Source organism: Heloderma suspectum, chromosome 4 (genome assembly GCF_057233095.1).
Source record: "Heloderma suspectum isolate Gila_16-S chromosome 4, 16-S_ref, whole genome shotgun sequence".
NCBI classification, from domain to species: Eukaryota; Metazoa; Chordata; class Lepidosauria; order Squamata; family Helodermatidae; genus Heloderma; species Heloderma suspectum.
In genome coordinates, this window is record NC_139461.1 from 211,126,272 (window position 1) to 211,151,602 (window position 25,331).

Consider the following 25,331-nt stretch of genomic DNA (forward strand, 5'->3'; position numbering starts at 1 on the left):
AATATTTACGTAGACTATGATGGCGAAAATAAAGGGGAACGCAAATAGTGTAGCGGGCGCTATTTGCGTCCTCTTTTCATTCACCGTTTTAGCCTACGTAAATATTTACGTAGATTAAGATGGCTAAAAAGAAGGAACGCAAATGGCGGCGGCCGTAGCCGCCGCCATTTGCGTACGCGGTGTTTTTTGTTTTTTGTTTTACCCAGAGCCCTCTGCGGCCAGAAATCCGGCTGCGGATGGCTCTGGCCTGGCTGGGCCGGGCCTGGCCGGCTGCTCCGCAGAGCTGCCGTGGAGCACAGCTGGCCGTTCGAGGATTCCAGGGGGAGGAACGGAGTGCCTCCGCCCCTGACCAGGGTTCTGGGGGGAGGGACGGAATGCCTCCCCCCCCACCATCAACATAATCCACGAAAGGTAAGTCACTTTCGTACATCCCTATCTGTAAGCACCTTGAAAACAATGCAGTGATTACTCGAAGCCAACATGGATTTGTCAAGAACAAATCCTGCCAGATGAATCTGATCTCATTTTTTTATCAGGTAACCTCCCTTGTGGACTCTGGGAATGCTGTGGACATAATATACCTCAACTTCAGCAAAGCTTTCGACAAAGTGCCCCATGATATCCTGATGAGCAAACTAGCTCAAAGTGGGCTAGATGAAACAACTATCAGGTGAATCCACAGTTGGCTACAGAACTGGACTCAAAGACTGCTTATCAATGGGATCTTCTCCAACTGGGGAGAGGTAACAAGCAGGGTACCGCAGGGCTCAGTCCTGGGCCCAGTGCTCCTCAACATTTGTATGAATGACTTGGAGGAGGAGGTGCAGGGAATGCTGATCAAATGTGCAGATGACACAAAATTGGGTGGGATAGCTAATTCCTTGGAAGACAGAAACAAAATTCAATGTGATCTGGATAGACTGGTGTGCTGGGCAGAAAACAACAGAATGACATTTAATAGGGACAAATGCCAAGTTCTGCACCTAGGAAAAAGAAACTATATGCTCAGTTTCAAGATGGGGGATACTTGGCTCAACAATACTACAAGTGAGAAGGATCTTGGAATTGTTGTCCATTACAAGCTGAATATGAACCAACAATGTGATGTGGCTGCAAAAAAGGCCAATGCTCTTTTGGGCTGCATTAATAGAAGTATAGCTTCCAAATCCCAGGAAGTACTCGTTCCCCTCTACTCAGCACTGGTTAGCTGAAGGGGGTTCAGAGGAGGGCAACAAAGATGATCAGAGGACTGGAAACAAAGCACTATGAAGCAAGACTGCAAGAACTGGGCATGTTTAGCCTCAAGAAGAGAAGACTGAAGGGAGATATGATAGCGCTCTTCAAGTACTTGAAAGGTTGTCACAGAGAGGAAGGCCAGGATCTCTTCTTGATCATCCCAGAGTGCAGGGCACGGAATAATGGGCTCAAGTGACAGGAAGCCGGATTCCGGCTGAACATCAGGAAAAGCTTCCTGACTGTTAGAGCAATACGACAATGGAACCAATTACCTAGGGTGGTGGTGGGCTCTCCCACACTGGAGGCCTTCAAGATGAGGCTGGACAGCCATTTGTCAGGGATGCTGTGACTTGGATTCCTGCATTGAGCAGGGGGTTGGACTCAATGGTCTTATAGGCCCCTTCCAACCATACTATTCTATGATTCTCCCATGAGAACACTTCCCATTGAAAACAAATTATTGCAAAAAAAGCTCTCCCGCTGTAGTGGTTACAGTCCTCTTCCCCAACCTGGAGCTTTTTCTCTCCTTACAGTGAAGTTCAAGGAATTAGAGCCAATCCTGCAAAAATGCAACCCAAGTATCAAACTCAAACAATGGAATTGTGTAAATTCTTTGGAAGATAAACAGTTCTTTTTTCTTCATTTTCAGCCTCAGCATTTGTGCCTTCAGTTATGGTCCAGGAATAAACTTCAGTAAAATATATCAGTGCTGTCTGGATTTCTGTATATGCACAGTTTACAGGATAAGAGATAAGGGTGAAAAGAAACGTGCTCAAATTCCTGAATAGCATGAAAATGTTCAAAACCAACGTTCAGCAATAGGTGCTTTAAAGAGTTGCTGTTATGTATGCACAGGAACCTCTGCACATGCTTGTATAAGGCTTGCACAGTATGAAATAGTTTAAATAATTAAGCTTTATTACATAAATAACAGGTAGATCCATAGTGTGGAATAAAATTTAGACTGCTGCTGTACAGGAAGAGTACAAATGAAGAATAACATACCAAATTTACTGATCAGCATGGAAATAGGGATTTACCCAGAAGACTTTATCATGCTATTAGCATTCGTGCCTGCATACACTGTAATGACCCTGAAGAGAACATAAAGAAAAACATTTGAAAAGCAACAGATATTCTTAACAGATCCCTTGGCTAGATGTAGTTTGAAGGATCCTCAGAGCTGTAGTAATACACAAGATTGCCTAGAGAGTGGCTTGCATTGAATCAGAGCAGGCTGAAGATTGTTATGTTGTACTTATCTGACGTTTTGTATGGAACCTTGGCTTATTTAAAGGAACAGATGAAGAGATGCAGTTAGTCAGCTGGGCTCCTTAAAAGCTGTATGCTACATTTTCTCTCTAAGAACTGCTTCTTACAGACATGAGCACCAGGGCCGTGTTTCCACGACAATGGAAGGAGAAGCGAATGGAGGAGTAGCAGATTTTTTTTTAAAGGAATCAGCTTTGCTGCACTTTGGTCCATGCAGGGCTCCAACAGCAGGTTCTCCGCACTAGTAAAAATCACTTCATAGAACATATTTCCTGGTGGTGGTGGTGGTGGTGTTGAAGTGAACATCATCTGACCGGCAGGGGCTGCTCAACTAATAAGAGAGGCTTCCCCCCTTGCCCCACTTTTCTCCTTTCCCCTGAAAGTCCAGATGCACCTGCATTTCAGGAGCAAGCTTTATTGAGCACAATGGGAGTTACTTCCGAGCAGACACACATATGCTTGTGCTAGGAAAGGGTGGAGGGAGAACACAAAGACAGGAAACCAGCCCCCATTTGAATCCGCAGGATCTGTATAACGAAGGGTCGAAGTAATTACTTCCTAAGTCAATAAACCAAACAAAGGAGAATCGGAGCCTTGACATTGTGCTTTACTGCACTTAGGGAACTGGGCTTTAAACTGTGCCATGTCAATTGAGGGGGATCTCTGTAAGTTATGATGTTGGCATTCAGAGGGCAAGCCTCATTTACTTCTGAGGAGACAATAATGGGTTTGTGCAGGGATGGGAAACACACAGGAAATACCCCTTGACCGGGGTCACGGTGAAAGGCACACCCCTGGGCACGGCTAGCATACCTGAGGTCAAGGTGGGGGTTGAGGCACACAGCACTATACTGAGGAGAACCTGACTTGAGGAAAAGAATCGGACGTTAAGCAGTTTCAGAAAATCTGGTTTTTCCCTGATAAGCTCCAGGGTCGCTGATGGATGGTCACGATGTCATGTACCCCTAACGACTTCAACATGCAGCCAGCTCAGAGTAAATTGCTGGTGGAAACACCCCCCAGGAATGGCCACCGTGTTGACTTGAACTGCAGCTGTAACATGTAGTGCCTGCCCTGGTCATGATTTTTTTCTTCTGTCGAATATGAACAGTTTCTATTCTAAATGGGTGGAAATTGTCCACATGGACTGTAAAAATCACATGCTGACCAGTGCTGCACATTATGGTGGGAACATGGGAAAGCTAATAAGCCATCTGGAGGAAGACTTCCCAGCTTCCTCTGTATGATAAATGTAACATGTAGAAAGATCCTTTTGAGTACAGTAATCCTATTGTTTTGCAAACTATCATGTACATTAACACTTAAACTACAATTTTTGTGAACGGCCCAGAGAGCTTCGGCTATTGGGCGGTACAGAAATGAAATAAATAAAAATAAAAATAAAATAAATGCCTGCAAAAAATGTTGCATAATGTTCTTGATTTAAAGAATACAAACAGAAAATCTGGGGGGGAAGCCCTATACATTTATTGTTTAAGCTTTAAAATATCCCAAGCACATTTTTTTCAAATACAAATAAAGCAAATAAAACTAAAATCCCCATAAAATGTTGAAATGGAAAATGAAAGGCAAAATAACTTACAGTTAGAAAACAGACAAATGGCAAAATGTCAAAAGTACATTTTAAAATGCCGATGGTAAAAGTGATTCCAAACTCTAGAGGGAAATCTATTATGCGTACATCTGTCAGCCTTGCAAAACTTCAAAGAAATGTAGGAACATAATTGAGACTTGTAAATAATTTCTGTTAACAATGCATATTAGCAATTTAAAAACACACAAACTGGATTGGATATATAATATATACAAACACAAATAAAAAGGAAGAAAAAGAAGCAATAAAACCTAATCCTGGAAAGTAATGAGTGAGAAAATTCCTATTACACAGTGTGGCTAACAGGGTAATCCTATCCTAAACATGTTTACTCCAAAGTAAGGATTTCAATGGGACCTACTCCCATGTAAGTGTGGATAGGATTGTGGCATATGTCAGTGAAACAGTACAGTAGAGTCCCCCCCCCCGCCCCTCGGCTCCCCCATCTCGGTTATCTTGAATGCCTGTTGAGCTCAATTCACATTGGCCCCAATTAGTTCCTTCATGTTAACCCTGGAAATTCAGAATTCCAAACCACTGGAGAACCATGGATGGAAGAGGCTCTCCACTTCAGAAAGTCTCCCTCCACATGTAGAGGGTGACAAAATGGAGAGGGAGGGGGGCTATCATGCTCCCTCTCCTTATATGTTTAGTAAACTCCTGGGTTGAACGCCTCTCTCTCAATCTTGCAGACAAGCCTGTTTATGATATAGGCCTGTGCTGGAGTCTTTATGACCTGTTGACCACAAGCAATCTGTAGGCTATACTGTAAGTGTCACAAACATTCAAGCAGGATTGAGCCAAGTACTGCTCTGCAAGCACAGCTATGCTCACTTGATCTCTGTCACTGCTGCTTCTCTCCCATATTCTGATCCCAAGCCCAAGAACCTACCTTTGGGGCAGAGGAAGGGTAAAGCAAAGTAAGTGGCAGGCATTCCCAGTACCCCACCAGAGCATGTTTCACAATAAGGATGGGCGTGGCACTGATATAGCACATGGACTAGTCTGAGAGAAAGGTATCTAGGGCTGGACCTTTTAAAGACTGAGTTGGAGTGTACTTTGATGATTGTAAAGCCTAGGGCAATTGCTCCCACTGTCCTCCCCCGAAAATGGCCTTGTCTGGAGTGATGGTTTGCCACGAGATAAGGCAGGGAAGAAGGGATTTTTTGGCTCCATAATTTCAGTTAAAATCAGACATAGATGAATAGGGCCGAAATCCCCCACTTTTTTGTGGGATACTGTTGCAGGAAAGGGCAATGCCACCCCACGGCAGGATAGGTGTTTGGTAACAACCAACCACAAAGTATATTCCCCCTAGGAAAACATCATGTAAATAGTACAGATACTGCCATTCCTACTCCAGCTGCTGCTTCATATTTATTTCATACAATGTTGGAAACAGTGAAGCAACTCTAAGACAGATGGGAGAAAGATAAAAGGAGGCAACAGAGCTTCATAGAGCATCAAGGATGGGACAGGAAGCAAACAGAGTTAAGCTATTTATTCATCAAGAGATTCTTCAAAAGTCACTTCAGCTTTGCGTCCTTCAAGAAATAAAAGATCAGAAACAGCTAGATCTGCTGAAAAGGCAATGCTTCCTAGTCTGAAGTCAAATAAGGGGGGCAGGGGAAGAACCCTTTTTAAAATAGGTGTATGTAGCGATGCCCAAGTAACCTTTTACTTGCTTTGTGGGGCAACAAACACAAAATTCTATCCAGTGCTATCAGGCTGAGAACCATCAAAGAACGAGAACATTTTTCGCATCAACAGCATTCTATTTATGAGGTACCATCAGAAACTATTTTAGACCGCGGACTAGTTTTATAAAGTTCCTTTGATATTTATCTTCTTCAGGATATACACATCTATAATTCATGGGAGGCTCCCCCACCCCACAACTTTAAAGGACATTTCTCTTTGATGAGCATCTGTACCCTCACATCATTTATTTTATAGTCTTCCTGCATTTCTTCCTGACTTCTTTCAGGCCACAGTCCAATGTGGATTGCAATAAATGGGCTTATTTGTCTGTGTTGCATTGTGGCCTAAGTTACCTGAAATGTGGCTGGAATCCTAAGCACCCTTACCTGGGAGTGACAGTGCAATCCTAGGCAAGTTAACTCAGAAGTAAGTGCCAGTATTCAGATGCATTTGAATACTAGAGGTTGGGGGACAAGTAACAGAGTGTTGCCCCTGAGTCTTGCGAGGCAATTGGCTGGCCGCTCTTGGAAAGCGGAAGCTACATTAAATGGAGACAAGTGACTTGCCCAAGCTCACAAACTAGATACAAAGCAGAAATGAGCTTCTAAGCCCCAAACACTAAACTATGCATTTGCCTCCAAATTTGCTGCTGCAATATCCAGAAAGCCAACTAGTGGGGCTGATAGACAAGACTCATCCCACAGACCTAGTCCAAGGCAGAGGTGGAGTTTGAGCTCCAAGCATCAAATACTCCCGAATAATTTCCTCTTCAACTCTGCCTCCCCATGCACTCCCCTCCCCACCATTTCAATATTCCCCACCAAATGAACTCCCAAATTAATTTAACTTAAAACACTTATTTTTCTCCAGATCTGTCTAAATCAATTCCCTTTCAATTAATATACCTTGAAACACTAATTTCTCCTCAGATCCCTCTAAATCAATTCCTAGCCAATTAATTTCCCTTCCAAATCAATTTCCCACCCAGATCCCCACAAATCAAGTTCCCTTCCATTAATGTATGCTCAAAACAGTCATTTCCTCTCTGCTGCCCACAAAAGAAAGAAAAATTCTAATTGTTCTTTTATTCATTTTATTTTTTTATTTATGGCTCTCCAGAATTGTTCTTCGGGGCAGCTCACTCCTAATAGAAGAAGCCCGATCATAAGGTTGCAAAAGAGATCCAGTTACAACAGAAAGAAGCTTGATAATCTGTTTGTCTGCCTCGAGCTTAAAGGGGTGGAACACAGAGCAGAAAAAAAGGCACAAAATTTAGACAGCAGCTGTTTTATCAGTATCTGCCAGGCTTGTCCATCTAGCAAAAGGTCAGGCACCAGTGTAACCATTCTCCTTCCACCACAAGAGCAGGCAAAGAGTGCTTTTTATGCTTTTTATGCTCCTCAGCCAGCACACTGGTACAGAAACCTTGGAGCATTACAATTCCTGCCATCTTAAGGGCAAAAGAAGATGCGACCAGCTGTGTTTTTCTCCTTCAGAGGAAGGTTTGGTGTCCTCTGTGCTCTTTATAAGGAGCCACAGGTGACAATAACTGTGTGAAACTTGCAATTCCTGGGTGTATCATTCTCATTTGCCATACAGTATTCATCCCCAGAATGGATTAAACCATATGCCCCAATATTCTTGGAATAGGGAACTGTGCCTGTGGGAATGCCTAGGCATGTGCCTTCCATATGCAAGCCATATGCATAAATAGAGTATGCAAGGCTGACTAGGTGAGTCTTCCCAGGATAGATAGGCAATAAAAGCCTCTACTGCAATCACATGATGTTACTCTATTCCATATACAGCCTCTAATTAATAACATCCCCCCCCACACACACAAAGCAATTGTTTTATTAAATAATTTTGCACACATGCACAACAGTGTTCCTTGTTCAGGTAATATGAATCATGCAAATCTATATTGAGTTTATGCTAAAGTCTGGCTAATTTAAATAAGGGCTCACATTCTTCCCTGTGAATGTGGCTTGGTGCAATGTTTCTAAATGTGGTTTTCCTTCAACCAATACACCAAGGAGCCTATGGGAAGCCAGCAACATTCATTTCACAGTTTTAATGATGTGCACAGCTCAACTGCTACTCTTTCCCCCAGGTCTTTCCATACAGCTATTAAAGAAAACGTTGCATCAGGATCTGTTTGGTAACTGGTTATGACAATGACACTTCCATGCAGCATGCCCATCTATCAGAAAGGCCTAAATGATTCAAAACATTCTATACTTAATCAATTCTTTTTTCAAAAAGATTGTCTTAGAATGTTTTGAAACAAACATACGGTGTATTCTTTAATTATGTTATAACTGGCTACTGTAGAATACTACAACATCTCTCAATCAGTCATTGCTAACATCAATCAGACCTCCGTACGATATGTTACCATACCTTAAAGACAGCAGTCAAATTCAAAGCTACAATCTGGGACCCAATATATCTCATCCAAATGCAAAGCCCATGTCTAAGACTGCTTTTCATATATGAGGATTCCACCAGGATATTTTCTAAGATGCTTATTATTTCAGTTTACCCCAATATTATTATATCCCTCAGCTTAAGTCAATTGCATCTTTTCCTAGCTTGAATAGTCATGAAAAACAATCACATAGCATCCTTTTTAGAATAGCCTTTTAAATATATGACAACTTCTTTCAGTTTTGTTCGTAGCATTGCAAACTCTTAATCATCCTTGTGATTCAGTTGAGAGTCTTGCCAATTGTTAACAACTTTAACAGAAATCATGGCCAAAGGTGCTAGATGGGATGCATTTTTTTTTTGTCAGTTTTGTTACATAGGGATGTCAGAGAATTCCGCCATGGATCTCAGTGAGGCCGAATGCCAGTGCATTCAGCCCCCCTAAATCCGTGGCGGAATGAAGCCCCCCGGCCCTGTGAAAGGCACGTGAAACGGGACACCTATCTGCTGCCATTCGCGCTGCTTTGCAAATGGCGGCCGTGTCCGCGGCCGCCATTCGCTTCTTCATTATAGCTGTGATAGGCTACGTAAATACTTACGTAGCCTATCACGGCTAATGCAGGGACGCCATTTGCGTCCCTGTGGAAGCCGTGATAGGCTGTGTAAGTATTTACGTAGCCTATCATGGCAAAAAAAAAGGAATGCAAATGGCGGCTGCCGTAGCCGCCGTCATTTGCGTTCGCTGGTTTGTTTGTTTTTTGCTGTGATAGGCTACGTAAATATTTACATAGCCTAATGCGGCAAAATACAGGGACGCAAATGGCGGCGGCTATGGCCGCCGCCATTTGCGTCCCTGTGCAGGCTGCCCAGCGGCCAGATGTCCGGCTGCGGGTGGCCCCAGCCAGCGGCTCTGTGGAATTGCTGCGGAGTGGAGCTGGCCAGAGAGAATTTTGGGGGGAGGGATGGAGTGCCTCCCCCCACCACGACTGTCACCCTTCAAAAAGGTAAGTGACTTTTGTACATCACTAGTTTTGTATTAGAGACTAAGGGCACAACCCTATCCAGATAGGCAGCTGCCTCCGAACTCGGAGGCGACCAGCTATCCAAAGCAGGGCAGGAGAAGCACGGAGGGGATTGTTCCCTCTGCATTTCTCCTGCCCTACATTTTTGGCTAGACAGCCACAAAGCAGGAGGGCTGTGCAGGAGAAGAGGCTGCTGTACGACACATAGAATGCGTCCAACAGGCATTTCTGCCCTCTCTGCCCAGAACGCCCCCAGAAATGCCCCCTTTCAGCTGCTCCACACTTCTCTTGTGAGTACGGAGGATGGGGCTGTTCCGTGCTGCCTCAGAGGCAGCGCGGAAGTGGGGGGAGGTCAGTTCCCGCAAAATAACATATCCTATGGTTGTCTAGCCGCTGTCTAGCAGCCATAGAATTGCTCCCTAAGGCTTGGATTCCAACTTGTTCTCGCTGATGGGCGCATCCCCTAACAGGATTCCACCTGCTGCCCCCCCCCCCCCCGCAGCCCTGTGCACCCTCTGAAAATATGCTCTGAAGGGTTCGGGAACCCTCTTAAACAGTGGAGGCTGAGAGGGGAGGGGGGAATTAACAAAGATTACCTCCCCTCCCCTTTTGCCAGCGGGATCCTCTACCGGATCAAATGCCTTCTGTGGATGGAAGGAGTCCTTCAGTTTATGTATGACTAACTTAAGTTCCAAGTCTATGTATTGTAAACTGTCACATATAATGACGAATAACAAAAAGGAAACAAATAGTTATATACAGGAACACCCATAAAGAGTATTTAAATAATGGACATTTCCCATCAATCCTATTGTGATAGGACAGGTTGCCAAATATCTGGAAATATCCTTATTGAAAATTTCATAAATGTCTATAATAGATTATTTCATTTATAAGCATAATATGTGAACCTTTTCCTAGTTACTTTTCCAATGTAGGCAATGGGTCTAAAGGTGCTCTCCTGGATGTGTCATAGAAGATGAGAAACACTCATTCTAGGATGAGTGTTTTATACCTCACCCTAGAAAGTTGCAATGGAAAAGTGAAACTTAATTGATATCCTTCTACGCACATGAGTCTGTGCAACCTCTTGCAGAAGAGTGAGAGCACAATATGAACTGTTGTGCAAGCTTTCAAGTGTTTGTGGAACAGCACTAGAAGCTATTTTCCTTCTGCTCATGCTTATTTGGATCCAGCTGATTATCTTTTCTTACTAATATCTGGTAACTTAATTTCCCCATTATTATAAGGTAGGAATGTGTGCATACTAGAATTGTATGTTCTTTCTCTCATTATTCCTAAAGTGTCCTAACAGAATAATGAATGAACCATGACTATTTCATTAGCATTTATTTATTTTTTATGTTATACAGCACAATTCAAAGCCTATTTACTCAGAAGTAAGTTCCACTGTGTCCAGTGGTAGCTACTCCCAGTTAAATGTGCATAGGATTGCAGGCTTAATATATTTTTGGATTACAGGCTTAATATATATATTTGGTGGCATAATTATGATGCTACCAAATATATCTCAAATCAGCATTACCGTTTTTACAACACCAGGATCTATATAACCATCTTATCTGAAGGGAAACATTTTGTAGTCATAATCCTGATGCGTAAATACTGGAGGAGATCTTACATGTCTATATCATTGATCTTACATGTCTATATCTGTATCTGTATCTATACCTGTATGTAGATATAGTATTAGATCCAAAGCTTTGTTCCATGAAAAAGAAGGAGCCTCCATGAGCAGAACTCTTCTTCCATGAATAGAAACTCTTCCATTCATGGAGCAAAATCTTTGGACACAACCGATATGGTTGGATCCAGACTCAGTCATATTTAGAGCAGTTGCATTGATTTCAGTGGGTCTAATATAAGTATGACTAAGTCTGGATCCAACCCATAGTTTTGCTAGGAAATATCTTTCCCATTTGCTAAAGTCACTTAGGGTGCAGTCCTATGCCCACTTTTCGCCTGCTCTGCACTGCACTTACAAACATGGAGGTGGGGATGAACCATGCCGCCTATGAGGTGGCAGGGGCAGGGAGTGAGGTTTCTGGGAACCGAAAAATCCTATGGCCATCTAGACACTGTCTAGCAGCCATAGGATTGCTCCCTTAAGTAACTCGACTCCCGATAATGCATTTTTGAGGCCAATTGTGACCATAATAGTGACCGTTCTTGTCTAGAAGTATTGTGTACCTTTATTGTGGTGTGGAATAATGTTAATACTCATTCAAAATGGTTTGATATTGCTCCTACTTGCCTATCTAGACTCATGAAGTTAAATTATGTCTATGGGCTTCTCTACACGAGGGTAAAATCTCACACCCTTAATGGGGCTTCTGCTTCCGGATTCTTTGTGGGATTATGATCAGCTCCTTTACACGGGCTGACATGGTCTATTTTTCGAGGATTTTCTTTCTTTGCAAGTTCTATATGTTTCATTATGTAGCCACTAGATGGTGCTGTGGTATAGCAGAATTACTCTTTTTCACAAGGCTTCTATGGTGGGATATAGTGGGAGAGAGAGAAAATGCTAGACTTTCCTCATCATGAAAAACACACACGCAATAATGGTTACAAAGAGCAGGAGAGGCCCTGCAGGATGACGATGTAATGTAAAGGACCTGCAAATGTCCATGAGTAATGAATCTTGATTGCAGGATAAAAGCCCCATGTGGAGAAGCCCTATATATTGGTACTGAATACATCAATGGTGCATCAAATGGAGGGCTGCTAGCACTGCCAGTAAAAAAGGTAGCAGATATTCCATCTTTTCGTCCTTCATGAATTTTTTGTGGAAAGAAAAAATTCACTGATTCTTATGCAAGAGTGGGCCCAGAGTATTATTCATTAATTTAACTCCTTCCTTGACAATACTACCTCCAGGTACTCAAGACAATTTTCTCACTTGGCATATTCCACATGAGTGTCCTCCATTTTCATTGGAAGACCCACATGTATTGCTAAGAACTGTAACTTCCCTTGATTAACTTTATAGCTGAATTATTTAACTGATCTTGCAGGGTTCATGGGAGTGGGGAAAGGATATTATCAATACACAGTGCCAATTTATTTCTTTCATGCCCTGTGCCAAACCCTTTGTTGATAAATTAGCTAACAAAGGAGACAGTTGGCGACTTTGTCTGACTCCACATTTAGGAGAGATTTTCTCTGGCAGTTTGCTATTATCTTCATAGATGGCAGTCTAAACATTAAATTAATCAATGTATGGAAGTTTATCCCTAAACCAAATGCCTTCAGTACTTCCTTTAAGAAACCCAACTCATTTATATCAAATGCTTTCTCAGCATACACAAACCATGTAAGTAATTTATTAGGATTTTGCTAAGTCTTTTTTCCTAGATAGGTATCAAGTTCTTTGGTCTATAGGATTCTGCTTGTTCAAAGTATATTTGTTTTAGTAATCAAAGTAATTTTAGTATCTGTTTGAGGAATTAGTTTCCTCCTTGAATAAACATTAAACAAATCTATCAGTTTTAGTGTCAACTCTGCCTGAAAGTAAACATTTTGTAAACTTACCTGGTCCCTGAGATTTACTGCATTTTAAATTATCTATCACCTCTTTGATTTCTTTTGTTATTGCTTCCTCAAGCCCAGATTTACACTCCTCACACAATGTGGCACCTCCAATTTGGATAAAAAGTTTTCAACATCTTTGTGTATTAATTTCTGGAGGGTAGCTGTGTTAATCTATTGCAGCAAAAAGAACAAAGACTCTTGTGGCACCTTAAAGAGCATGCTTTCAGAATAAGCTTAATTTTTTTAGTCTAACTAGATAGGTGGCCACCTCCGAACTCGGAGGCGACCGCCTATCCAAAGCAAGGCAGAAGAGGCATGGGGAGGATCGTTCCCTCCGTGCCTCTCCTGCCTTGCTACTTTTTGCTAGACAGCTGTTTCCGGCTGTCTAGCAGTGGGGGGGCCGACCGGGAGAGGAGGCTGCTGTACGACATACTGGATGTGCCATACATGCAGCTCCACTCTCCCTGCCCCAGAACGCCCCCCCAGAATGCCCCTTTTCAGCCGCTCCGCTCTCCTCTTCTGAGCGCGGAGGACAGGGCTTTTCTGCACTGCCTCCGAGGTAGCATGGACAAGGGGGGAGGTCAGTTTTCCAGGAACTGACCTTGCAGGACGGGCTCTGAGGTTGGTTCCCGGAAATGAGCGTATCCTATGGCCCCCTAGACAGCGTCTAGTGGCCATAGGATTGCTCCCTCTGATGCCACAAGTCTTTTTGTGTTTTTTGTGTATTAGAAGGACTACCACAGTTACATAATTTAGGCTGCAATCCTATACATACTTACCTGGCAATAAATTCTATTGAATGGAATTAGGCTTACTTCTGAGTAGACATCTATAGGATTGCACTGTTAGTGTAATAGGACTTCTGAGCAATTTTTTTTTATCTCATAAACTGTCCATTCTGTTTCCTGTTACATGCTATAAATGTATATTGTCCCACTGAACCTACCAATTGAGCTAATCATTTTTCAGGCATTTCATTTAAATACTTGTTTTAAGTATAACCCTAACTTCACTGTACATATCAGTTAGTTTCAGATTAGCCTTGGTCAGATAGTTAATGTTTAAAGTCTCTTCTAATGTCTTCATTATGTATCTTTTCCAGTTCCTGTATTTCTACTTTGTTTCTCCAGTTTTGTTTCTCTCTCTCTCTCCCTTTAGTGTGCCCTTGCACTTACAAATTGCCCTGTCATTTAAGCTTTAAAAGTGTCCCCAAATACTGCCAAATTACTTTCGGATGACTTATGGATAGAGAAGGAAAAACCAATTTCCCATGTTAATTTTTCTATTAGTCTACTTTTTTTTTGTCCAACTATTGAGTTTCCAGTTTAGCCCCCTACATCTTTATTTTATTCTGAATAAAGTGGGGGCATCATTAGTGGACTGTTGTGACTCACTTACTTCATCTACGACTACTGAAGAAACAAAATAAAACAATCATTGAGTACATTTTGTACCTCCCTAAATACAACATATAATCTTGTTATGTGCTGTGGGCTCTGAAGTAAGTACCAAGCAGCCATGTAATGGAACCCCCTCCCCCTTGGCAGTTGGTGACCTGTACTTTTTATAAGAGGAGCTCCTCACCTTCTTTGCTTTTCCTAAAAGCTACTTGTAAGACATATCTTGATCCAGTATAAGAATTCTGTCCCCACCCCCCAGATTTCCTGTGTCATATCTAATGTAAATGTAAAGAAAATGAGAACATTTTGAAAACCATCTATTCACTTTTAAAAAATAATATGGTTAAGTGGTTTCACTGAAACCTATTTTCAATTAAGTATGCTAAGGATGCAATCCTATGCCCACTTTACCTGGAAGTAAGCCCCATTGAACTCAGAACCCTTACTTCTGAGGAGCTGTGCATAGGATTGCTCTGTTAAAATTCTAAAGTCAGGTTTTGACCCCAAACACATGTACTTGGAAGTCAACTTTGCTACAATCAATGGGAGTGGAATTAGGTTCTTCATTACAAATATCTGAGTTATTGAAACTTTCATTTACAATTTGTGTTACAAATACTATGCCTACCAGAGACGGCATTGCATATTATAGACACCACAGGAGGAACAAATTCATTCACAGAATTTGGGGGTACAAATACCAGGCCAAAAAAGTTACTTTCTACTGGGGATATCACCCCCCACCCCCTGATCTAAGCTCAAATGGAGATATTGAGATGGACAAAGAAACCAAGGAAGCAGGTAAATGAAAAAAAAAAATGTTTTTCTCCTTATGATAAAAATAGTAGGTATGATAAATTATTGCGCCTTAGGATAATTAGTCATGGAGCTGGCAAGATGAAAGGTGACTTTTAAGTTTGATATCATACTGACAGGTATCTGGGAGCATTGACCAGAACACTATAAAGGTCCAATTCATTCCCTCAGGGGTAATCTGTAGAGGGCTTCATGCCAGTCATCAACAGGGCTGAAGGCAGCAGAGAGCAGGGTCAGGCCAAAAGTGGGCAGGGCCACCTCTCTCTCTCTCTCTCTCTCTCTCTCTCTCTCTCTCTCTCTCTCACAAACACACACACACTCCCTCTCCCCCACTCTCTCTCTCCTTTTTCCACCCTGGGTAAGGGAAAGATCACTCTTGCCAGAGCTCTAAACTGATTGCTTACAGAAGGCTTTTGAAATCAGTCTGAGGGCCACAGGGCCGCAAATTACTCACCCATGAATTAGGTCAAATAGCAGACCAGGAAACTAGTAAAATGGGAGAAATTTGCAGAGTAAAAATGCGGGGTGGCTGAATAAAATATAGCACTCCTTTTTGCAGGTACCTACGATTGCACTTTTTGTTGAATGCTAAAATGTCCAACTAGCACTTTGGAAAGCTGCTTGTCTGGACATATTCTACCGATTTCATGGCCTATCCTCCCTATGGACTTAAAAATGATTTAACCATCAGTGACCTGGTTTGCACAATCAAAATAGTCCATGGTGGGCCGTTCAATTGTGCAATCTGGCCCATTCTGTCATCTCAAGGAACCCTGGTACTGCAAAGATGGATAGAGATCTCTAGCAGAGTATTCTTTGCACTCTCACTAATTATAATTCTGAAGGTTCTTTCAGGGAAGCCATACCCCCAAACTGGTATAAAATGGATATATGTTTGTACTATACATTTACTCATAGTTTCCTACATTCCAGCTTAGTATTTTAACAGAATTCTCATAATGCTATGCCTGTCACGTACAATACATACCTATATGGAGCTGTACAAAGAATAAAAAGCAAAATACTATGCTTTTTAAAAGATAGAACAATTCTAATAATCAGCAAGCAAGGACACAGTCACAGGAGAAAGAAAAACAGTGAGACTAATAAGTAGAACAGCAACAACAAAAAAGTAAGGTACTCAAGAGCACTGCTGGTGAATTATGTTTTCCTTACAAGGTTTGTGTACACATTCTGTTATAACCCTTGATTGCTGGACCAAGATAAACCTTTTGTATTTACTGTGAGGTAGTTACAAGCCCACAAATAAAGCAGAGGCTTGAGGTAATTTACTAGAGGTAAGTGAGAATCTATCTGGGGGTGGGGAAGAGAGCTTACCTCTAGTATACCGTGGGGAAAGAAGACAACTGTCCAAGGGTAAAATCACACAACAGTATGATGTACACAAATTCCCAGTGTAAGAGGGTGGCACTTTATAATGGTGATGATGGAATGAGAATGTATCCACTGTGGACATATAAAATATAGACCTCTATATACAAATATACAATAGGAAATACAATCCTTTTACAAATACTTGCATGTAAAAATATCACTTTGCTACTGCCTTTTCATGATTCAGCAAGGCAATACAAAATGTCTGGTGGTTTCAATGCTTAAGCTCTTTGAGAGTATTACATGTGTAAGGGTCAATAAACCACTTTTCAAGTTTTAGCAGTATTATTACAGTGTTGTAGTTCAGGTATTCTGCCATTTTTAGGGAATCGTTTGAAATGGTATGGAATATAAAATGTAATTTAAATAGTTAAAAGCAAACAAAACCTTATTTTGGTGTAAATTGAAATAGTTCCATAATGGGACATTGTACTGTAGAAACCTCATTATCCAAACTTTGAGTCAATGTTTGTCCCATCCTAATCCCTTACTTTTTAGATCCTTGTCTCTGTTATAAACCAATGTAACTACTCTTGTTGACCTAATTATCTAACACCTTTATGTTCCCCATGCCAGTGGATAAATTAGGGTGTGCTGTAGGGTGTACCAATTAGAAATGGGCAAGTACTAAACATTCCAGAGCTCTACCCTGTTAAAGGGATAATTTTGTGAGAAGAACCTTTAGAAGAAGTCAGTACACACTGAGAGATTGTAATAGGAATAATAGTAGTGAAGATGCTCCAAATTTCACAGTACTGATTTCACATCTTGGGTTCCATATTCCTCAAGTACCAAACACAGAGAAATGTGTGCCAAAGTCCAAATTGCAAAGTCCAAAGTGTGCCAAGTGGGTAGGTAAAAGAAATACACATAAAGCATAACTTACTGAAAAAAGCATTGTAGATGCATTCAGTTATTTTCACAACATCCTCATGAGGTAGCTATTATCCCCATTTTAAAACATGGAGAATTTGAGGCAGAGAGTTGAGCCAAAGTGCTCAAGATCACAAAGGATTCACTGTCCAAAACCATATTAGAGGTATAAGATCCTGGGCCTCTATTTCCACACTTGGACTTTCTTTCTCATACAGCAACTATAGACGTTCTGCTCTAAAAAGGGAATATAACTGAGAGCAGAACAAAGCTGCGTAAATCCGTGTCAGGAAAAATTGAGGCAATGTCCAGAAAACCTGGATTGTTGACTGCTATGGAAACAGGTTGTCATTCACAGCATATGATTTACCCTAGGATTCAGACATATACAATCCTCATGTGTAGAAATTAAGTGGAGTTCAGGAATCTTTTTTAGCCCATCTCTAATTTTCTTATATACAGTGAATTTGTAGCCATGTATATGTCTTAAAACCTCACATACATAGCTGGCTCTTAATAATTTGATTGTGCCTAAGACATAGATAGGGTTGCCTTAATAATGAAAAAACCTACAATCTAAATTCAAGTATTTATAGAAATTATCCCAAACATCCAGAATATAGAGATTGCATGGAATTGTGTATTTCCCTCCTTAAGAACATTATCATTTTGAAACCAAACTGCTGCCATGTTGAACGTTTTAAAAATCCAGTTAAAAAGTAAAGTGCATTATTCTGTCTTGACCCTAAGAGACAGAATAAGCATCTTGTATGTCTTCCACAGATTGGTAGGTTCCCCCACCCCACTTGTACCATGGTGGAACCATCTTGTTTATCTTTGATGCCACTACCTAAGTTGAGAAGATCCAGTCAGTTGCAAATATCACTGTAAACCAAGGCGTATAGGGAACATTATGCTACCAGTGGAAGACTGTGAGAACCAGCATCAAGACAATGTCCAGTTAGGGTGTGTAAATATTATTGTGTGCTTCTTAGCCCACTCAGCAAATACTTTCTTTTCTGTGATAAACCTGTGGCCTCCATAAGGTGCATTTTCATGCAGGAAGTACTCATCACATTCATCTCTTCCAGGTTCATAGTAGTGATAAGGAACCTTCCTAAAGCCTTCTGACCTAGAACAAAGACAAAACATGGAAGTCCATGAAATAATTTTCTGTACAACTTAAATGAATTCACCATAATGAACGAATTCATGAATGACTGAATGAATTCACCATAATGAATGAATTCATGAATGAATGAATGAATTCACCATAATTTTCTGTACAACTTAAATGAATTCACCAAATGAATTCACCAGTGAAAGCTAATGGACCAAAAAAAGAAAAAGAAAAAAAGGAGAAGATCTCATTATGGAACATACAGAACAAAGTATGCATTGTCAAAAAGTCAACAGAAACATTAACATGTCTTAGGGTGCAATCCTAGGCATGTTTAGACAGAAAAAAGGTCTATAATGGCTTGGGAATGCTGCGAGTGTTAGGACTTTTTTCTGTCTAAAAATGCATAGGATTGTCCCTTCAATAATGAAGCTTAAGTTTATAAACTGCTTCCACAGTCACAGGGCTGTTTTATCTTCTAGGTTTGTCATACCTAAAATGTTTTCTCTGTAAACCAGAGCATGTAAAATTTAAATACAGCAAACACAATTTTCACCTAGGTATGTCCATCAAGTTTCTTGCCATGTAATATGCAAGATTCCATAGGATTTTATAAGGCTGGGAGAAAGACTCCAAATTTCAACATGAGCGCACAGCGCATGGCTATTGCCACATTGTTTCTTGCCACATTGGCTCTGCTTGCTTCCCCACAAACAGACAATTATTTCACTGTAGTTTGAATAGTGGCTGTGCATTGTGTCATCCATGAATATTAAAAGGATCATGTGACTAGGCTCTGAGTAAGCAATTGCACTGCAGAAAAAGCTGGTGCCAACATGAATTTCCTTATGGCTGTGGCCTAATTAAATCTGATCCTAGGAATACTACTGAACTGGCAAACACCAGAAGTGTAATGCTGCCAAGAACCTTGCAAGAAAAACATTCACAATACTTCTGCAGGTGCTTCTGACATTGTCTCCATTTTCTGTTATTGTGCTTGAGAACACTGACACTCCTAAAAACATCTAGATAGTATGTTCTGTTATGCCTGTAGCAACACTACAAAAGCAGTGTTGGCACTAGATTTCTAACAGAAAGAATTTATACCACACAAATGTTTACAAAACTCAGCCAATTTATTTCACTGGGTTGGATCCAGCTTTAAGCACATGCAACTGGGCTGATGGAAGCAGACTTGCCCACTCCTCCTCCCCACAGCAGCTTCTCCAGTCCCTTGAAAATGTTACTCAGAGGGCCTGGGACTCTGCTGAATGGGGTGAGCTGTGGTATGGGGGGGGGATCCACAAAGATTGGGTGGAGGCACCTTCCAAGAGTGGAGCCCTTCTGTCTATGGAAGGCAGATCTTGGATCCAATTCATTCTGTCTAATACCAGACATGGTGGTCTAATGGTGGTCAGTGAAATGGAGCCATATACAGACAAGACAGGAATTTCTGCATACTTAGGGAATGCCCCAAGTATGCGGAAAAATATTCATCTATAAATTTAAAGGAGAAAGGAAAAAGCCCCACACCCAACAAATAGCCTGGAAAAGGATACATGCTCAGTGGCTTCCAAGACCTACAGAATGTTTCAGGCGGGGGGAGGAAAATGAAGAGGATTTGGCTTGCCCTAGAGGGGGTGATAAGTCTCTGAGGATGTGCACCATGAAGCTAAAAAACCTCTGACCCTTTCCACCCTATATGAGGAGGCTTCAGGATGAGGAAAATGCACATTAAAAAAAATATCCCTACTCCCACATTATAGCAACAAAGCCTTCAGGCTGGGGGATGACAGCAGTTCTAAACTTGAATTCTTTACTGCTATACAGCATGGCAGGGGAAAGGTTTTAGAAGGCTGGAAAAGAAGAAAAGAGTGTATTTTTTCCTTTTCCATCCTCACCTGAAACCTCCCCACTACAAATCTACTGGACCCCTACTGGACCCACTACAAATCTACTGGACCCCTGGCTAACTGGCACCTTCCAATGGAGCACTCCTGTTAGTACATCCCCATATTTTACTGTGGGTACCTCCATGTTACTATCTAATTGCAAACATCCCCCTTCTCTCTGCTATGTTATATCCAAAGAGTGGTACTTTAAATACATTTTTATCCTTTATTCTTGGTGAAATATAATTTCAAGTAACTATCCTTAGATAATTGCTCTGGTTCACCCCTAGCACTGTTTTCAAAGGTATTTAGTTACCCATGACTAGCTGAGTTGGAATTTTGAATGCATCCAGTTGAAAGCAATGCAATGCAAAAAGAAAGCACTCACACTTAGCCTGTATATTCTAATGCGCATTTTAATGTGCATCTGATTCATGCCTGTGGTCCCTGATCCAGTAAGTGATAGGTATACGCAAGCCTGCTCGTACGGATGCATCTCCTGAGCTGGATCAGGGCAAATCAGGTCATATTATTCCCAATAGCTTGCCGGATTCTGGGAGAGAATAGATTTGTGCTTCTTACACTGTACTGTCTTCCAGTACAAAAGCTGTAAAAAGCAAACAGAAATGTTTCCTGTTTTCCCAGTTTCATTTTGATTTGGCAGAAAGTCTTTGATTGTAAAACTTCTTCATGGCATTTGACATTAAACTTTTGTAAATGCTTTTATTTAATCAATACCACATGCCATATGGGGACTAAATACACTGACAATAAAGTGCCACATCAATACAGGCTGCTGGGGGATGCCTGCCTAATCCATTTCTTGGATTTATGGTATTAAAACGAATTGTGAAATTTTGACAAGGCATCAGAATTGTAGATGCATGAAAATAATTTCCTGTGATCTTACTTGCAGTAGGTGTCATTTATCATCCCATAGACATGTATTCTGTAGCAAGCATCCATAGCCAGAATTAAGGTAAACCAACCAGTGCTGAGATAGGATCCTGACTGGATTCTGTAAAAGATACAACACACAACAGAACACATTGAGAAATTGCTAACACTTTTTCAAAGACATATAATCTATTACATGACACAAAGGACATTCAGCAACTTGACAAACTGACAAAATATCTAATTTCTTTTAGCTATTTATCGTTGTCCTGTCTGTCTGATATGCTTGGGCTCTCTGGGTTAGCCTGCAAAAGAAGTGCTATGTGCGAAAGCTGCACTCTTTTGTATGCTCGCCTGGGAGTAAGTCCCACTCAGCATAGATGGACTTACTTTTGAGTAAGCATCCATAAGATTGGGCTATATATTTATGAAATCGGGAAATGTAACATTGTGCAATGTAGAAAGCTATGTATTTACAACATGGATGCAGAACTTTCAGCATAATCCAACCTGTGTATGCTCTGCCTCTGGCCCACAGATCCTCCTTGGGTTCCTCCAAGAAGTGGAGTGTGGCCTCCAAGCCCCATCCCATCCTGGAAGAATCTCTGCTGTTATCGCCACTCTCAAATTGGAGCTAACAGTGGGGATGTGGGCAGTTAGTGACCAGTGCTAGGGGGAGGGGCCACTCTTCCCAGTGCTGGCCATGTTTTTTTTGCACAGTGCATAGCGGCCCCATGACTGCTCTTCCCAATGCTGTCGAGGTCCTTTTGTGTGGCACACAGCTCCCTCATGGGGATGTTGCATGCTGCATGAACCTAGGGACTCAGCTAGTGCTGATGCCAGCCAAGTCCCTTTTTCTATGCTGAAAGAGGCAAGGACGTTCATGCTTCTTTCAGCACAGAGAAAGGCAAAATGGGTGGGGGCAGGGCAATGATGTCAGTGGGCATGGCCACATCGAATGATATCAACCAGCCCATGGAGAGCCTGGTTGGGGGGAGCGGGAGGGATTCAGCCTGCTCCAACCAAAAATTGTTCGGCACCCTGATTTACAAGTTTTTGGCAAATAGGTAGAAACAGAGTGTGGCTTCAGCACTTTGATGATGTAACTGAATATTAAAATGACAAACATACATACTCCCTCACCTCCAAACTTGGAATGGCTGGGATGCCTTTCCACAACAATTAATATGACTCCACTCCTGCTAGCCAATTCCCATTTCACACCACCTTGTTCAGGAACCAGCAGAAACACACTGGGCTTGCCCCAACCCCTGAATGCTGTTGTGGACACTGTCTACACTCCTAGCCAGTGTTTGATCAGCATCAGTCTAAAGATGGGCCTTCTGTGCACACAGAGCTTCCTCTATGGGGACAGAAAGCCTGGTCTATCAATGTTCTCAGTGGCCCCTTCACGTGATCTATACCCATGGGCACAGAATGATTGAACAGGATGTCTGTCTCCTGCACACCTTGGCTGCAAACGCAGATTTACTGCATAAAGCATGGAATGGCCCAAATCCACCAAAGCATCATATCTAGCTCAAATACACTGGATTTGTAGCTTTCCTGCTCACCAGCATCTTCTTTATTTGGTTTTTCTTTATTTGTTTTCATCGTATTTGTTACTTTTCATAAAAATATGTATTTACTATAATAAATATTTATTATTGTTATTGATATGATGATGATGGATCTTGCTTTAATATGAGGCTCATTGTGGTCTCTCATCCATAGGACTGATCACACCTGCTTAGCTTCAGAATCAGGTGTCCCCAGACCATTTACTGGGCCTGTCTTCTACGTTTCTTAACATCAAGTGGTCACTTATTTTTTCATGCCCATTATATTTGAGAAGAATGTGAACTAATATTTAGATGGGCAATGAATTTGCTACTCCTGCAAAAGTGCTGTCCCCTGCCATAAACAACGACCACAGATAATTTTGTACTTATTCTCATGTTAGTCCTATTTGGGCCCTCACTAATGCAATTAACAATCCCATTCACAATCCCACCTGCTACTCTGCCCCCACTGGGTCCACTCTTCTCATCCACACATTGGAAAAAAGTCTGTAGGTGGGAGCCTGCTGTGTGTCCATCGGCTCCCTGTGATCATACAGGGTTACAATCACAGGGGAGCCTATGCATTTATGCCAGCCTTCCCTCTACAGACAGTTCCCCCCATCGCATGGGCAGTGGGGAGGGGGGACACCATGCCAAGGTGGACACACCCTGCTCTCCACATCCACATGATTGCTAATTGTGTGAGCAAATGCCTGAATAGGGTTATTATGGTCCCACATGGGGGGCTGCTAGAGGACTTCTCCATGGTGATGTCTCTGTTGAAGGGTCATGGGCTTCTATCCAGTGCAATGCAAGCACAAGGATGCTCATGCAAAGACCCCCTGACCCTTCCTCCCTTCTGCAGTCCCCTCTGCGTCTGCCTCCCTTTTAGGAAATGAACTTGTGCAAAGCAGCCATGTTTATTCATCAGGACGAGCTTGTTTATATGTATGTATTTGAATGATTATTATCATTACATTTATATCCTGTCTTTTTTCCTCTTGCAAGGATCCTCCTCCTCCTCTTCAGGTAGGTTAGGATGAGAGTCAACAACTGGCCCAAAGTCACCCAGTGAGTTTCATGGCTGAGTGGGGATGAGAACCCGGATCTCCCAAGTCCCAGTCCAACACTCTCACCGCTACACCACACTGGCCCTTGCAAGGTGGTTTACATAAAAATAAAACTACAACCCACAATTTCAATACAATGCCATAATTTAACCTCCTACACATTGTTATTGATAGCCCATGTGTTATTACCACATTCCCTGTTTAATCCTAACTATTGATATTTGTCTCTTTATTTCCTTCTCTTCCTCTGAAACAAATGGTATTCCTTCATTCTCTGCTCTTTTGAGATTTATGCAGGCTACAATCCTAAAAACTCAAAGAACTAAGTCCCACTGAACTCAGTGGGACCTGCTTCCAAGCAAACCTGCTAGAAATTAGGCTGTAAATGTCCTTAAGTTTGATGTGAGAACTACTAATACAGCCAGGAGGCTGAGCTTTTTCTTACTGCTTGCAGCTGCCAGCTTTGTACCATTCTCTCAGTCTTTCTCTTTATTTATTCTCCAAATTTCTCTAGCCACTCAGAAAAACATTCTGTCCAGCCACCTGGAATACTTACTGCTAACTACACTCACTGTTCTCAACCAAATCCTGGAGAGAGAACGTAAAACAGTTAGTCTGACACAACCTTATTTAGCTGCATTCTCTTTAACCAGCTTCCTGTCTTAGCCGCAGAAACATGCTACCTTGGGCTTTTAAAGCTACCAATTTAGGATGATAATAGCCATTTCACCAAAGTACTATGAAGAAAGAATTCTTCTGATAATGGAGGTTTATTGGAAAGTACTATATTGACAGTAGCATCTAAAAACCTCTATACTCAGGAGCAAAAGGGAATTTAAAAAAAGAATTAATCAATATTTCATGTCTTGTTTTAACACCATTGGACTTTAGTCTTCTCATCAATATACTCCACTGGTAAGATAAATAAAAACAGACAAGTAAATTCTCAGATATCTTCCTTGGGAGATGGAAGGCATGACAGAATACAGATTCTTTTTAAAGCAAAACTCCACTTTTTACTTTTTTCTTTCTCCTGAAGATATTCAGTTAATGAAGGAATACAACAATGGATGATTTGTAACACCTTAGAATTCAATCTGATACAGTAAACATATTTATGACAAATTAATGAAGGTTGTGAAAAGCATTTCAAAATTTCCCCGAAAGGTCATCAGCCTCTAAATATCATTGACAATATCCTCTGAAAACATATTGTAGAATGGGGACGCAATAGCTATGCCTCTTTTCTAAGCTGTAGTAGTAGTAGTAGTAGTAGTAGTAGTAGTAATAATAATAATAATAATAATAATAACTGTCTCCTTTGCACAAGTTGATTTCCTAAAAGGAAGTCACATCTTTCTGAAAAATAGTGTGAAATCCACTTGAAGTTCATGCCGTATAACAAAATGCACGTGTATCTATTTTTCTGAGTGAATTCATCACACATGATAAATTACATGCGGGGTGTATCCAAT

The 25,331-nt window shown here is 41.4% G+C and overlaps 1 protein-coding gene across 1 annotated transcript in view; it reads right to left on the reverse strand.

Annotated features, from left to right (window-relative positions):
- Positions 1-15,944: 15,944 nt before the first annotated feature.
- ST6GALNAC3 (ST6 N-acetylgalactosaminide alpha-2,6-sialyltransferase 3) overlaps positions 15,945-25,331 on the reverse strand; it is a 416,154-nt gene continuing 406,767 nt past the window's right edge. The window contains exons 4-5 of the mRNA XM_084852184.1: positions 21,238-21,345; positions 15,945-18,447 (exon numbers count right to left, since the gene is read on the reverse strand). Of these exons, the coding sequence (XP_084708310.1) occupies positions 18,261-18,447; positions 21,238-21,345 (295 nt within the window). The 3' untranslated portion in view covers positions 15,945-18,260. The remainder of the gene's footprint in view (positions 18,448-21,237; positions 21,346-25,331) is intronic.